At 43.6% G+C, this 14,213-nt stretch overlaps 1 protein-coding gene across 1 annotated transcript in view; it reads left to right on the top strand.

The window, feature by feature from the left end:
- Nucleotides 1-14,213, top strand: part of LOC126355346 (ketohexokinase-like) — a 49,926-nt gene that overhangs the window by 21,166 nt on the left and 14,547 nt on the right. The window contains exons 4-5 of the mRNA XM_050005640.1: nt 7,295-7,502; nt 7,621-7,850. Of these exons, the coding sequence (XP_049861597.1) occupies nt 7,295-7,502; nt 7,621-7,850 (438 nt within the window). The remainder of the gene's footprint in view (nt 1-7,294; nt 7,503-7,620; nt 7,851-14,213) is intronic.

Below are 14,213 nucleotides of genomic sequence, written 5' to 3'. Positions count from 1 at the left end.
AAAACAGGCGTTCTACGGATTTGGAGCATGGAAAGTCAGATCCCTTAATCGGGCTGGTAATTTAAAAAATTTAAAAAGGGAAATGCATAGGTTAAAGTTAGATATAGTGGGAATTAGTGAAGTTCGTTCGCAGGAGGAACATGGCTTCTGGTCAGGTGAACACTTGGCTATAAATACAAAATCAAATAGGGGTAATGCAGCAGTAGGTTCAATAACGAATAAAAAAAAGGAGTGTGTGAAAACTACTACAAACAGCATAGTGAACGCATTATTGTAGCCAGGATAGACACGAAGCCCATGCCTATCACAGTAGTACAAGTTGATATGCCAATTAGCTCCGCAGATGCCGAAAGGTTGATGAAATGTATGACGAGATAAAAGAAATTATTCAGATAGTAAAGGGAGAAAAATATTTAATAGTCATGGGGGACTGAAATTCGATAGTAAGAAAAGGAAGAGAAGGAAGAGTAGTAGGTGAATATGGACTGGGGATAAGGAATGAAAGAGGAAGCCGCCTGCTAGAATTTTGCACAGAGCATAACTTAATCATAGCTAACACTTGGTTCAAGAATCATGGCAGAAGGTTGTATACATGGAAGAAGCCTGGAGATACTGGAAGGTTTCAGATAGATTATATAACGGTAAGCCAGAGATTTAGCAACCAGGTTTTAAATTGTAGGACATTTCCAGGGGCAAATGTGGAATCTGACTACAATCTATTGCTTATGAACTGTAGATTAAAACTGAAGATATTGCAAAGATGCGAATTTAAAGAGAAGGGACCTGAATAAACTGAAAGAAATTTCTTTTTCAGAAATTTGTGGTAAGATCTTATGGGACCAAACTGCTGAGGTCATTCGTCCCTAAGCTTATGAACTATTTAATCTAACTTAAACGAATTTACGGTAAGGACAACACATACACCCATGCCCAAGGGAGGACTCGAACTTCCAACAGGGGTAGCTTCACGGATTGTGACAAGGCACATCAGACCATGTGACTACCCCGTATGGCTTATCTGAAAGAACCAAAGGTTGTAGAGAGTTTCAGAGAGAGCATTATGGAACGATTGACACCAATGGGGTAAAGAAATACAGTAGGAGAAGAATGGGTAGCTTTGAGAGATGAAATAGTGAAGGCAGCACAGGATCAAGACGGTAAAAAGACGAAGGCCAGTAGAAATCCTTAAGTAACAGAAGTGATATTGAATTTAATTGATGAAAAATGAGATCGAGAGGAAGTGCAAAATGGCTAAGCGGCGATGGCTAGAGGTCAAATGTAAGATTGTAGAGACATATATCACTAGGGGTAAGATAGATACTGCCTACAGGAAAATTAAAGGGACTTTTGGAGTAAAGAGAACCACTTGTATGAATATCAAGAGCTCAGATGGAAAGCAAAGAAGGGAAAGCAGAAAGGTGGAAAGAGTATATAGAGGGTGTATACAAGGGCGATGTACTTGAGGACAATATTATGGAAATGGAAGAGGATGTAGATGAAGATGAAATGGGAGATACAATACTGTGTGAAGAGTTTGACAGAGCACTGAAAGACCTGAGTCGAAACAAGGCCGCCGGAGTAGACAACATTCCACTAGAACTACTGACGGCCTTCGGAGAGCCAATCATGACAAAACTCTACGAGCTGGTGAGCAAGATGTATGAGACAGGCGAAATACCATCAGACTTCAAGAAGAATATAATAATCCCAATCCCAAAGAAAGCAGGTGTTGACACATGTGAAAATTATCGAACTATCAGTTTAATAAGCCACAGCTGCAAAATACTAACGTGAATTCTTTACAGACGAATGGAAAAACGTGGGAAGCTGACCTCGGGGAAGATCAGTTTGGATTCCATAGAAATGTTGGAACACGTGAGGGAGTACTGACCCTATGACTTATCTTAGAAGATGGATTAAGGAAAGGCAAACCTACGTTTCTAGCATTTGTAGACTTAGAGAAAGCTTTTAACAATGTTGACTGGAATACTCACTTTCAAATTCTGAAGGTGGCAGTTGTCAAATACAGGGAGAAAAAGGTGATTTACAATTCGTACAGAAGTCAGATGGCAGTTATAAGGGTCGAGGGGCATAAAAAGTAAGCAGTGATTGGGAAGGGAGTGAGACAGAGTTGTTGCCTATCCCCAATGTTATTCAATCTGTATATTGAACAAGCAATAAAGGAAACAAAAGAAAAGTTCGAAGAAGGAATTAAAATACGTGTAAAATAAATAAAAACTTTGAGGTTTACTGACAACATTGTGATTCGGTCAGAGACAACAAAGGACCTGGAAGAACAGGTAAATTGAATGGACAGTGTCTTGAAAGGAAAATATAAGATGAACATCAACAAAAGCAAAATGAGGATAATGGAATGTAGTCGAATTAAATCCGGCGATGATGAGAGAATTAGATTAGGAAATGAGACACTTAAAGTAGTAGATGAGTTTTGCTATTTGGGGAGCAAAATAATTGATGATGGTCGAAGTAGAGAGGATATAAAATGTAGACTGGCAATGGCAAGGAAAGCGTTTCTGAAGAAGAGAAATTTGTCAACATCGAGTATAGATTTAAGTGTTAGGAAGTAAGTCTTTTTTAAATGTATTTGAATGGAAGTGCAACATGGATGATAAATACACTCCTGGAAATGGAAAAAAGAACATATTGACACCGGTGTGTCAGACCCACCATACTTGCTCCGGACACTGCGAGAGGGCTGTACAAGCAATGATCACACGCACGGCACAGCGGACACACCAGGAACCGCGGTGTTGGCCGTCGAATGGCGCTAGCTGCGCAGCATTTGTGCACCGCCGCCGTCAGTGTCAGCCAGTTTGCCGTGGCATACGGAGCTCCATCGCAGTCTTTAACACTGGTAGCATGCCGCGACAGCGTGGACGTGAACCGTATGTGCAGTTGACGGACTTTGAGCGAGGGCGTATAGTGGGCATGCGGGAGGCCGGGTGGACGTACCGCCGAATTGCTCAACACGTGGGGCGTGAGGTCTCCACAGTACATCGATGTTGTCGCCAGTGGTCGGCGGAAGGTGCACGTGCCCGTCGACCTGGGACCGGACCGTAGCGATGCACGGATGCACGCCAAGACCGTAGGATCCTACGCAGTGCCGTAGGGGACCGCACCGCCACTTCCCAGCAAATTAGGGTCACTGTTGCTCCTGGGGTATCGGCGAGGACCATTCGCAACCGTCTCCATGAAGCTGGGCTACGGTCCCGCACACCGTTAGGCCGTCTTCCGCTCACGCCCCAACATCGCGCAGCCCGCCTCCAGTGGTGTCGCGACAGGCGTGAATGGAGGGACGAATGGAGACGTGTCGTCTTCAGCGATGAGAGTCGCTTCTGCCTTGGTGCCAATGATGGTCGTATGCGTGTTTGGCGCCGTGCAGGTGAGAGCCACAATCAGGACTGCATACGACCGAGGCACACAGGGCCAACACCCAGCATCATGGTGTGGGGAGCGATCTCCTACACTGGCCGTACACCTCTGGTGATCGTCGAGGGGACACTGAATAGTGCATGGTACATCCAAACCGTCATCGAACCCATCGTTCTACCATTCCTAGACCGGCAAGGGAACTTGCTGTACCAACAGGACAATGCACGTCCGCATGTATCCCGTGCCACCCAACGTGCTCTAGAAGGTGTAAGTCAACTACCCTGGCCAGCAAGATGTCCGGATCGATCCCCCATTGAGCATGTTTGGGACTGGATGAAGCGCCGTCTCACGCGGTCTGCACGTCCAGCACGAACGCTGGTCCAACTGAGGCGCCAGGTGGAAATGGCATGGCAAGCCGTTCCACAGGACTACATGCAGCATCTCTACGATCGTCTCCATGGGAGAATAGCAGCCTGAATTGCTGCGAAAGGTGGATATACACTGTACTAGTGCCGACATTGTGCATGCTCTGTTGCCTGTGTCTATGTGCCTGTGGTTCTGTCAGTGTGATCATGTGATGTATCTGACCCCAGGAATGTGTCAATAAAGTTTCCCCTTCCTGGGACAATGAATTCACGGTGTTCTTATTTCAATTTCCAGGAGTGTAGTTTAGTCAAGAAGAGAATAGAAGCTTTCGAAATGTGGTGCTACAGAAGAATGGTGAAGATTAGATGGGTAGATAACATTACTAATGAGGAAGTACTGAACAGAAATGGGGAGAAGAGGAATTTGTGGCCCAATTTGACTAGAAGAAGGGATCGGTTGGTAGGACATGTTCTGAGGCGTCAAGGGATCACCAGTTTAGTATTGGATGGCAGCATGAAGGGGAAAACTCGTAGAGGGAGACCAAGAGATAAATACACTAAACAGATCCAGAAGGATGCAGGTTGCAGTAGGTACTGGGAGATGAAGAAGGATGAGTAGCATGCAGAGCTGCATTAAACCAGTCTCTGGACCAGAGACCACGACAGCAACAACACAATATTTTTTGAAGGAAAGTTTCATTTCATTTGCTTAAGGATGTTGTCAAAGTTACAAATACAGTGTCTTGTCTTCCATATTACTTCAATGAATAATTGTTCCAAGGAGCTGCAGCCTGTACAGACATTTATAACATGACTAAAACAGGACAACAACTTGAAACAAGTTCATAGGAAATCAAGAAATTGTTCAGTGTGAACGTCAACAATATGCAAGTGCAATCATTTAATGGAAGGAATGTGTGTGATCTACAAATGGAGACATATCGTGCACACATAAACACTGAGAAGTGGATCCTGAAGTTAAATTTACATGGGTTCAGTATGAAAATGACAGAAAAGCAAATAAAGTTCTAGGAAAAGACGTACATGATCTACTCTCATTCTGGATGGCCACGAGGGAATACCTCATCACAGCATGAAGTGTGAGACCATGTGAGGATTAACAATCATGATGAAACAGAAGATTTAATTATAGCTGAAAACCCAAAGAAATAATCCATCATGCTCACCATGCACAGCTATGAGGTTGGACAAATTTGATCAACATTCTGTTATTGATGACTTAAAATCTGCAAGAATTTGCCACATTACACATTGCAAATAAAATATTTACATCTACATGAGTTCACTGCAGATCACAATTAACTATCTGGCAGAAGGTTCATCAGACCACTTACAAGATACGAGGGTTGCCCAGAAAGTAATGCACCCAATTTTTTTCTTCAACAATTCTTTATATAACATAATGAGAATTGCAGACATGAAAGAATGGGGTGTTATCTACTCACATTATTTTTCCACGTAATCTCCATCCCGTTCTATGGCCTTCCTCCTGCGTGAAACAAGGGCGTGTATGCCGTTTCGGTACCAATCCTTGTTCTGGAGGCGGAGCCAATGCTTCACTGTGTGAATCACCTGTCACAATCTGGGACAAGAAGAATGCGGATAATTGCATCCACACTTCCTTTGCTGACTGGCAGATGCAGCGCCAATGCCAGGTAGCAATCTGTCTGTGCTAGTAAATGACTGCATCATTCGCTGCAGCAGGTCAGGTGCAACAGCCGTGGAAGGTCTCCCTGACCGCTGCAAATCATGGAGCTCCGCCGAACTGCCTTCTGATGACCTCAGCCTCCGTACACAGCGAGTAACCGTACTTCTGTCGACAGCAGATGCTGCATAGACTTTGCACAAAAATTTGTGAACATTCCCCACAATGTATTTCTCTGCAGTGAGAAATTCAATGACGGCACGTTGCTTGTAACGTACATCACCTACAGACGCCATTTTGAAACTGTCCTGCAGCTACGCTATATGTAGAAAGTGACGGAAACTTGCCGCGCTCACTCAGGAGACTTCAAGTAACACATACGTAACGTTTCACTTTCGAAGATTGTTTTTAGCTAAGAAAAAAAATGCGGTGCATTACTTTCTGGGCAACCCTCGTATTTCTCTACTGTTCTACTCTCGAATGGCGCGCAGGAAAAACGAGCACTTCAGTCTTACTTTATATGCCGATAATTTCTCCCGCTGTAGGTCGACGCCATTAGAATATTTTCGCAATCGGAGCAGAAAGTTGGTGACTGAAATTTCACGAGAAGATCGTGTTGCATAGAAGAACAAAATGTTATGTGCATGACGCGTACCTCTGTTTAGCAAAAGATGCCAACTGTTTTCGTTTGTACCATATAAAGAAATGAGAATGAAAATATGACACAGCTAAATTGTATATATCATAAAAAAGTTGGGGTTAAGTCCCAACACGCACATTTATGTGGTTGCCAAATTTCTAAATTGTATATATCATAAAAAAAGTTGGGGTTAAGTCCCAACACGCACATTTATGTGGTTTCCAAATTTCTAAAAATTTTTGAAAAGAAAGTTATTTATATTTTGATGAATTACTAACTGGTTTTTACATACCAGTAGTTACTATTTTCGAAAAAACGCACAAAATGCAACCTTTGGGCTGAAAGGGCAAATATTTTGTGTATTACTACAACAAACTGGGAGCACTTTCTCATTTTTCTGCAAATAGCTATAAGTCATTTTGCTTGAACACTTTTATGCTAAATGAGTTATCTGATGTGTTGCTCATATTCACTTGAAGTCAATTTTCATTATTCTATGCAGGCCATAAATCATTGTGCAAGTAAAATAAGTGTTAACAGCCTACGTAAATATCTGTATCACTTTGCAGTTAGCCCTCATTCTCAAATTTGTTTCATGGGTCAGAAGTTTGTATATGATGGGCATAGTTTTGCTTTCACTGTTAGTCGAAACTGAAAAATAGCAGATACCTTACACAGTGTCATTTAGAGAATACTTTTAAAGTAAAATGCATACTGCCTTTACACTCAAGGTCGCTAATGCAGGTTTGTGAGGTGGTGCTCGGCTTGGACGTTGCCGGTTCGAATAGTAGTGGTGAAAGACTTTTTTGACACCAGTGTTGGTGAGACAAGACGAGAAGAATAGTGGCGTAAAATTCCTCGTCACGACATTTTTGGCAATTTCTTGGGTTAAATTCCAAAACAATCCGCTGTGTCCCATGTAGCCAAATTTTGTGGCACATTAGAGGGTAAGCGGTCTTTCGTATGACTGCTGTTCCCACGTGATACTCAAGACGAAAAGGCTATATGCTAGTACTAAGTTTTACCCTCTCCTTTCTCTGATTACCATGATTAACGACACACAAACATTACACAACACTATACTTGTATTCATCAATCACCTCGCACATGCATATGACACGAGGGAGTTAGTAAACAGATAAACCACCATGCTTCTGTGTAGTGTAGGCATCATTAAAATGATCCCTCAAGGTATTCTACAGCTAATAACACTTAGTGCTTCATATACAGTATAATCAAGGAGCACTTGGAGTCATTTGGCATCAACCTGGACAAATGCGACTACATTGAAGGCTACGAAGTACCTATAGCAACCTGCATTATTAATGAAGAAAACGGATCGCGCACGTCTTTGTATTACAGTGAGGAGTGGCCTGAAGTTTCGTATGAAGCTTTCCTCAAGATAGATTTGTCTCAGTACTCCTGGATCCACTTGGAGGTAAGTCTGTGGACGCACAACTCTCGTTTTCTGTGCGCTCTTTGTTTATTTTGTTGCGTCAGCATTATTTCAAAATATATATTTTTTCTCCAAACACTCACGTGCCTCTTTTATACAGATGCGAAATTTCGACGAGCTGGATAAAATAATACCAAAGATTGCGGAATGGAACTCTGGGAGGCGCAATCCAGTCCCAGTATCACTGGAAATGGAAAATTATGACGAACGCTGTATGAAATATATGTCCTATGGAGACGTAATCTTCGTCAGCAAGGATTTTGCTAGAGATCTCGGATATAACTCGATGTCTGCAGCCCTGGATGGATTTTATGGACTTCTGAAACCAGGGTAAGCTAGTTGCTGCTGGAACTGACTATAACTCTCCATATCAGATGCGATTTAACTTCGACTTCCCACTCGTAAAGTCTAATATTCTGTTAATTACATTGAATCGTGCTCCGTATTGTTTTTGTAAGCTGGCTGAGATCTTAACACTTGTCGACAACTTTCTTCCATTAAAAGTCGTCGCCTTTACCCCATTTCTATATGCACAAGGCTTGGGCAGAAATATGGAAACATTGTGGGATATTTGCTCTTGAATGTAAATACGGAGGCTAGTGCAGTTTGCGCTGTTGTATTTGACCACGAACGGCGCACTTGCACTGTTTCTCAATACTTTGCCTGTGCCAGTCGTGTACAAAGCAGTGTTCTGTGGAGTTGTGAGCGCATTATGTAAGTGAATCTGAATATGGACAAATTGCTGGTGCTCGTATGGTCGGTGCTTCTGATAAACAAGGGAGCCGAAGTGTTGGGTCAAGAGGCACCGTATCAAATGGTTCAAATGGCTCTGAGCACTATGGGACTGAACTGCTGTGGTCATCAGTCCCCTAGAACTTAGAACTACTTAAACCTAACTAACCTAAGGACATCACACACATCCATGCCCGAGGCAGGATTCGAACCTGCGACCGCAGCAGTCGCGCGGTTCCGGACTGAGCGCCTTAACCGCTAGAGCACCGCGGCCGGCGGCACCGTATCGAGGATGTATACAACATACTGGGAATACGGAAATATACCTTCCGACAAGTCACAACGTGGACGAAAATGAGTGTTGAGCAGTGATGATAGACCTCACTGAAGCGGATTGTGGCGAAAAATAAGAGGACGATAGCTGCCAAAATTGCCGCTCAACTGAATACCGCACTAGCGCAACACCAAAACAAGACGAAGGGAGCTCCATAAGCAGAGAATGAGAGGCCGAGCAGGCGTCCCAGAACCCCGCATCAGTCATCCAAATGCCCGCAGCCGGTAAACGTGCTCCTGAAGCCAGAAAATCTGGACTGTGGCGCAATGGATGAATGTCATTTAGTCTGATGAGTTTTTTTTTCACACTGTTTCCAATTTCTGGCCGAATTTTCGCCGCAAAAACGAAACATGGTAGGAGTTCTGTGACGATTATTGCGTGGGCCCGATGGTCGCGTAACTATGTGACCATTATGGCTGATCTGGTTCATCCAATGGCACAATGTTTTTCGCAGGTGGTGATGCTGCGTTCTCGCATCGTCCAGGACTGGATTGTGAACATGAGGATTAATTGTAGCATCTCCCCTGGTCACCATAGTCATTAGATCTCAATATTATTGAGCCTTTGTGATCTGCTTTGGAAAGAAGGGTGCGTGATCGCTACCCATCTCCATCATCCTTATCACGAGCTGTATATGGGAGGAAGCGATATATTGGTTGACCCTTCTAGAAATGTACGCTCTCAGAGCTTCAACAATAAACCACACTGTGATGCAGAACGCCTCTCTCACATTGTATGCGATGAATTGGCTTAGCATCTCCGTGACGCCTTCGCGATTACCAAACGAATTTGCAACGAAACGTGCTCCTCATCTTCGTGTCTTCCCTATTTCCTCTTTGAATCCTATCTGGCATGGATCCCAAACTGAAGGGCAATATTCGAGCATTGTTCCTTTGCTGGTGAACTACATTTCCTGATCTCCGTCTGGCATTTGCCTTACCAGCGATTAATTTTATGTGGTCGTTTCACTTCGCTCCGTACCCATAGTCGTAGATATGTTATGGACGTAAGTGCTTACGATCATCGATCTGGAGTCGTATATCTCAAATACATACGTATATCATACCATGATTACCATACAGTTTATGTATTCGCAATACGTTGCATTTGCTTATGTTGAGAGTCAATTGCCACTCCCTGCAGCAAGTGTCGATCCTGTGCAGGTATTCCTACATTTCGCGACAGTTTTGTGGCGCTGCGACTTCTCTGTATAAAAAAGCATGTTATGTTTGTGAGAAGGTCGTATTATGCCAAGTGTAAAAAGGACAAACGTCAAAGAGCACATGTCTGAATTGGAGAGCGGCACGACCGTGGTCTATAGGGACTAAAGTTTGTCAGTTATAGGCAATCAGCTCGCTTGGCCGGGATAACGCGATTGTCATGCGTATGTGGAATCGATAGGTTCAGAAGTGCCGTACTGTACGTCATGCAGGTTCTTAATGGACCCAGTGTAATTAGCGGCCAAGAGGAGTGACATATTTCTCACTTGGTCGTGAAGTGCCGCAAACCTACGTCACATACCTTGAGCTGGATATAGGCTACTTTGCCACAATTAACCACTAGGCTAGTGTGACGACGTCTGTAGCGCCATGAATTGTCAGCGCCGTGACCTCTTTATAGCTTCCTTTCACATAGTGGCAGAAGGAAGCGCCCATCGACAACACACCGATGGCGCAATATTGTCTTTTCAGACAAACACTGGTTCTGCGTACAACATCATGGTGGACAAATCCAAGTGTGAAGGTTCCAAGGAGAACGAATGTTGCCAGATTGTAATTGTCAGTTTTATATGGGCCCAGCACCTAGCATGATGATAGTGATGCCATTGGGTAAACAATGCGATCATCTCTGGTTAACATAAAAGGTAATTTGGAAAGAAGCCGTCACATTTTTTCTTGCTTCTTAATGCTGGTGGCTGCATTCCATCTTCGAGGTCTACACGATGTTATCTTTCCTCAAGATAACGCAAGACTGCTTGTTTCCCGTGTTGTCGTGACGTACCCGATACAGAGGCTGTTCGGCTGACTGTTACACTGACCAATAAGTTCTCCATGTGTCTCTCCCACTGAAACACCTGGACACGACTTGCCGAGAGACTGTCACTCCACCACTCGACTGCCATTGCGGTTGGTGAATTTTTGCACAGAGTGAAAGCAACACTGAATGAGGCACCCGTATCTGTCATCCAAACTCAGATGTCCAGTTAGGTTAGAGCCATTGTTATTTCCAAAATTCGTAATTCTTTGTATTAAATTACACATCCCGTTCACCCCCTAAACACACACAAATTTAATCATGTATTCTTCCCATTCTACCCTACTTGCACAGTAATTAAAATTTCCGTGTTTGCTATATTTTTCATATTCCTGTTTTAATGTCCAACGTTGTATCTTGTACGAGGTCTGTTCAAAAAATTCCTGAACTTAGTTTACAAAATTTTTCTACGCTTACCTTTTTCTTATTGTTCATGACCTCCTTCGAAATAATCTCCTTCACAATTCATACACCGCTCCCAATACCACTTCCGGAAGCAGTCTTGGTATGCCTCTTGCTGGATCACGCGAAGCGCCGTCGCGAATTTTCTTTCATTTCGTCTATCGTTGCAAATCTTCGTCCTTTCAAAGGGATTCTCAAAACTGGAAATATAAAAAGAGTCCGCAGGGGCCAAGTCTGGAGAGTATAGAGGATGAAGCAGCACAGCGATTTGGTTTCTTGTGCAATAGTCACGCACCAACAGGGGTGAATGTGCCTATGCGTTATCGTGATGCAAGAGCCATGCATTATCTCGCCACATTTCAAACCGTTTCTTTCTCACAGGCGTCGCAACTTGTCCTGATAGTACCATCGAATAACGAATTCATGATGAAACTAATCCTTCAGGTTCAAAGAAAACTCTCAGCATGGCTTTGACATCTGAACTGACCTGACGAGCTTTTTTTTGGTCCTGGAGAACATTTCTTCACCATCGTGAAGACTGAACCCTGTTCTCAACATCATAACCCTAGATCCACGTCTCATCACAACTCATTATTATCTTAAAGCACATCTTGTTCTCATTTGCGCGATCAAAAGCTCTTCATAGAATTCGATGCGAAGGTCTTTCTGTCTTGACTCATGAGCCAATAAACTTGCATCAGAAATAAAGTGAGTTCACTGCATAAATTCCAACCTAAAACGATCAGTGAATGTGAGTCTTTTTCTGATGAGTGTTCCTCGAGAAATATCTTTCTTTCCTGTAGTATCTATGTGGTGACTTAAAAAAGAAGCACTCCATGGATTTCATAAAATGTATTCAGGTTTAAGACTGATTGCAGCTCCACCATCGCAACCACTTCCACAAATATCCAGATTAGAGGAAGGCATAGGGATGTCTGTTTTAACGAAAAGCACCCTGGCGCGCTCCTTACTGTATCTGTTTAAAAATTAGTACCACCACTACCACAACATAGATTTTGCATTCAACCATTCTCGTGATGCTCGTTCTTTTTCATTAACTGTATTAAAAATGTAAGAGAAATCTTTTAAAACAGGGTTACAATACGGTAAATACAAAAATGCAGCTTTTTTTCAGTTACAACACTAAGTTGCGGGCTCCAGCAAATTACCACCACAGAACACCAAAATATAAGTAATGCACCACCCATGTTACGATGCGGAATCAGAGAAGTACAGTAGCGCTCCTAGTAGCCGACAGTGAACTTCGAATAATGGAAAATTTGGCGAGGGAGTCCCTATTCTTGCTTCGCGAAATACGTGTATTAGACCATAATATTTTTCATTCATATTTTCTGAATGGGCCCCGTGATCTAGTGGCAAAACGCTCGTCCGGAAACACTTCTGCAAATTCCAGAAATCTCAATCGAAAATTAACAATAATTTCTCATAGGTGGGGTTCAATCATATAAAATCTTGTAAATGACATCCTGGTTGCCTTTCGGCATTAAAATTATTTATTTGTAAACCCCAGTTTGCAGTTTCGACCGTGTGCGATTAGCAAGTGGAAATAATTGCTCTTTAGTCACATGTCAGAACATAGAAATCATCTAACATGGTTGCACTCTTTGAACTGCATTGAAAATATGTTGCACGTATTTTGCTTGATTTTTTCTTACATCTCTAATTTTGGGTGTAGCACGTGCTGAATAGTAATACCTCCGAATACATTAATGGCCATTAAAATTGCTACACCAAGAAGAAATGCAGATCATAAACGGATATTCATTGGACAATTTCACACAATTTGGGTGCATAGTACCCAGAACAACCACCTCTGGCCGTAATAACGGCCTTGATACGCCTGGGCACTGAGGCAAACAGAGCTTGGATAGCGCGTACAAGTACAGCTGCCCATGCAACTTCAACACGATACCACAGTTCATCAAGGGTAGTGACTGACGTATTGTGACGAGCCAGTTGCTCGGCCACCATTGACCAGACGATTTCAGTTGGTGAGAGACCTGGAGAATGTGCTGGCCAGGGCAGCAGTCGAACATTTTCTGTATCCAGAAAGGCCCGTACAGGACCTGCAACATGCAGTCGTGCATTATCCTGCTGAAATGTAGGGTTTCGCAGGATTGAATGAAGGATAGAACCACGGGTCGCAACACATCTGAAATGTAATGTCCACTGTTCAGAGTGCCGTCAATGTGAACAAGAGGTGACCGAGACGTGTAACCAATGGCACCCCATACCAGCACGCCGGGTGGTACGCCAGTATGGCGGTGCCGAATACACCCTTCCAATGTGCGATCACCGCGATGTCGCCAAACACGGATGCGACCATCATCGTGCTGTAAACAGAACCTGGATTCATCCGAAAAAATGACGTTTTGCCATTCGTGCACCCAGGTTCGTCGTTGAGTACACCATCGCAGGCGATCCTGTCTGTGATGCAGCGTCAAGGGTAACTGCAGCCACGGTATCCGAGCTGATAGTTGATGCTGCTGTAAACGTCTTCGAACTGTTCGTGCAAATGGTTGTTGTCTTGCAAACGTCCCCATCTGTTGACTCAGGGATAGAGACGTGGCTGCATGATCCGTTACAGGCATGCGGATAAGATGGCTGTCATCTCGACTGCTAGTGATACGAGGCCTTTGGGATCCAGCACGTCGTTCCATATTACCCTCTTGGACCCACCGATTCCATATTCTGCTAACAGTCATTGGAACTCGACCAACGCGAGCAGCAATGTCGCGATGCGATAAACCGCAATCGCGATATGCTACAATCCGACCTTTCCCAAAGTCGGGAACGTGATGGTATGTATTTTTCCTGCTTACAAGAGGCGTCACAACAACGTTTCAGCAGGCAATGCCGGTCATCTGCTGTTTGTGTATGAGAAATCGGTTCGAAACTTTCCTCACGTCAGCACGTTGTAGGTGTCGCCACTGGCGCCAACCTTGGCTGAATGCTCTGAAAAGCTAATCATTTGCATATCACAGAATCTTCTTCCTGTCGGTTAAGTTTCGCGTCTGTAGCACGTCATCTTCGTGGTGTAGCAATTTTAATGGCCAGCAGTGTATTTTATTATGTTCTCAATACCGGTAGAGGTATTGTATGTCATTCATATCACTCGGTCGACTTTTCCGCTTCACTGGAGCAAGTTGCAGCTCTCTGTCTCTAGAGGG

This window comes from Schistocerca gregaria, chromosome 3 (assembly GCF_023897955.1).
Source record: "Schistocerca gregaria isolate iqSchGreg1 chromosome 3, iqSchGreg1.2, whole genome shotgun sequence".
Classification (NCBI taxonomy): Eukaryota; Metazoa; Arthropoda; class Insecta; order Orthoptera; family Acrididae; genus Schistocerca; species Schistocerca gregaria.
Note: the sequence above shows the minus strand (reverse complement) of the source record. Positions and strands in the feature narration are given on the sequence as shown.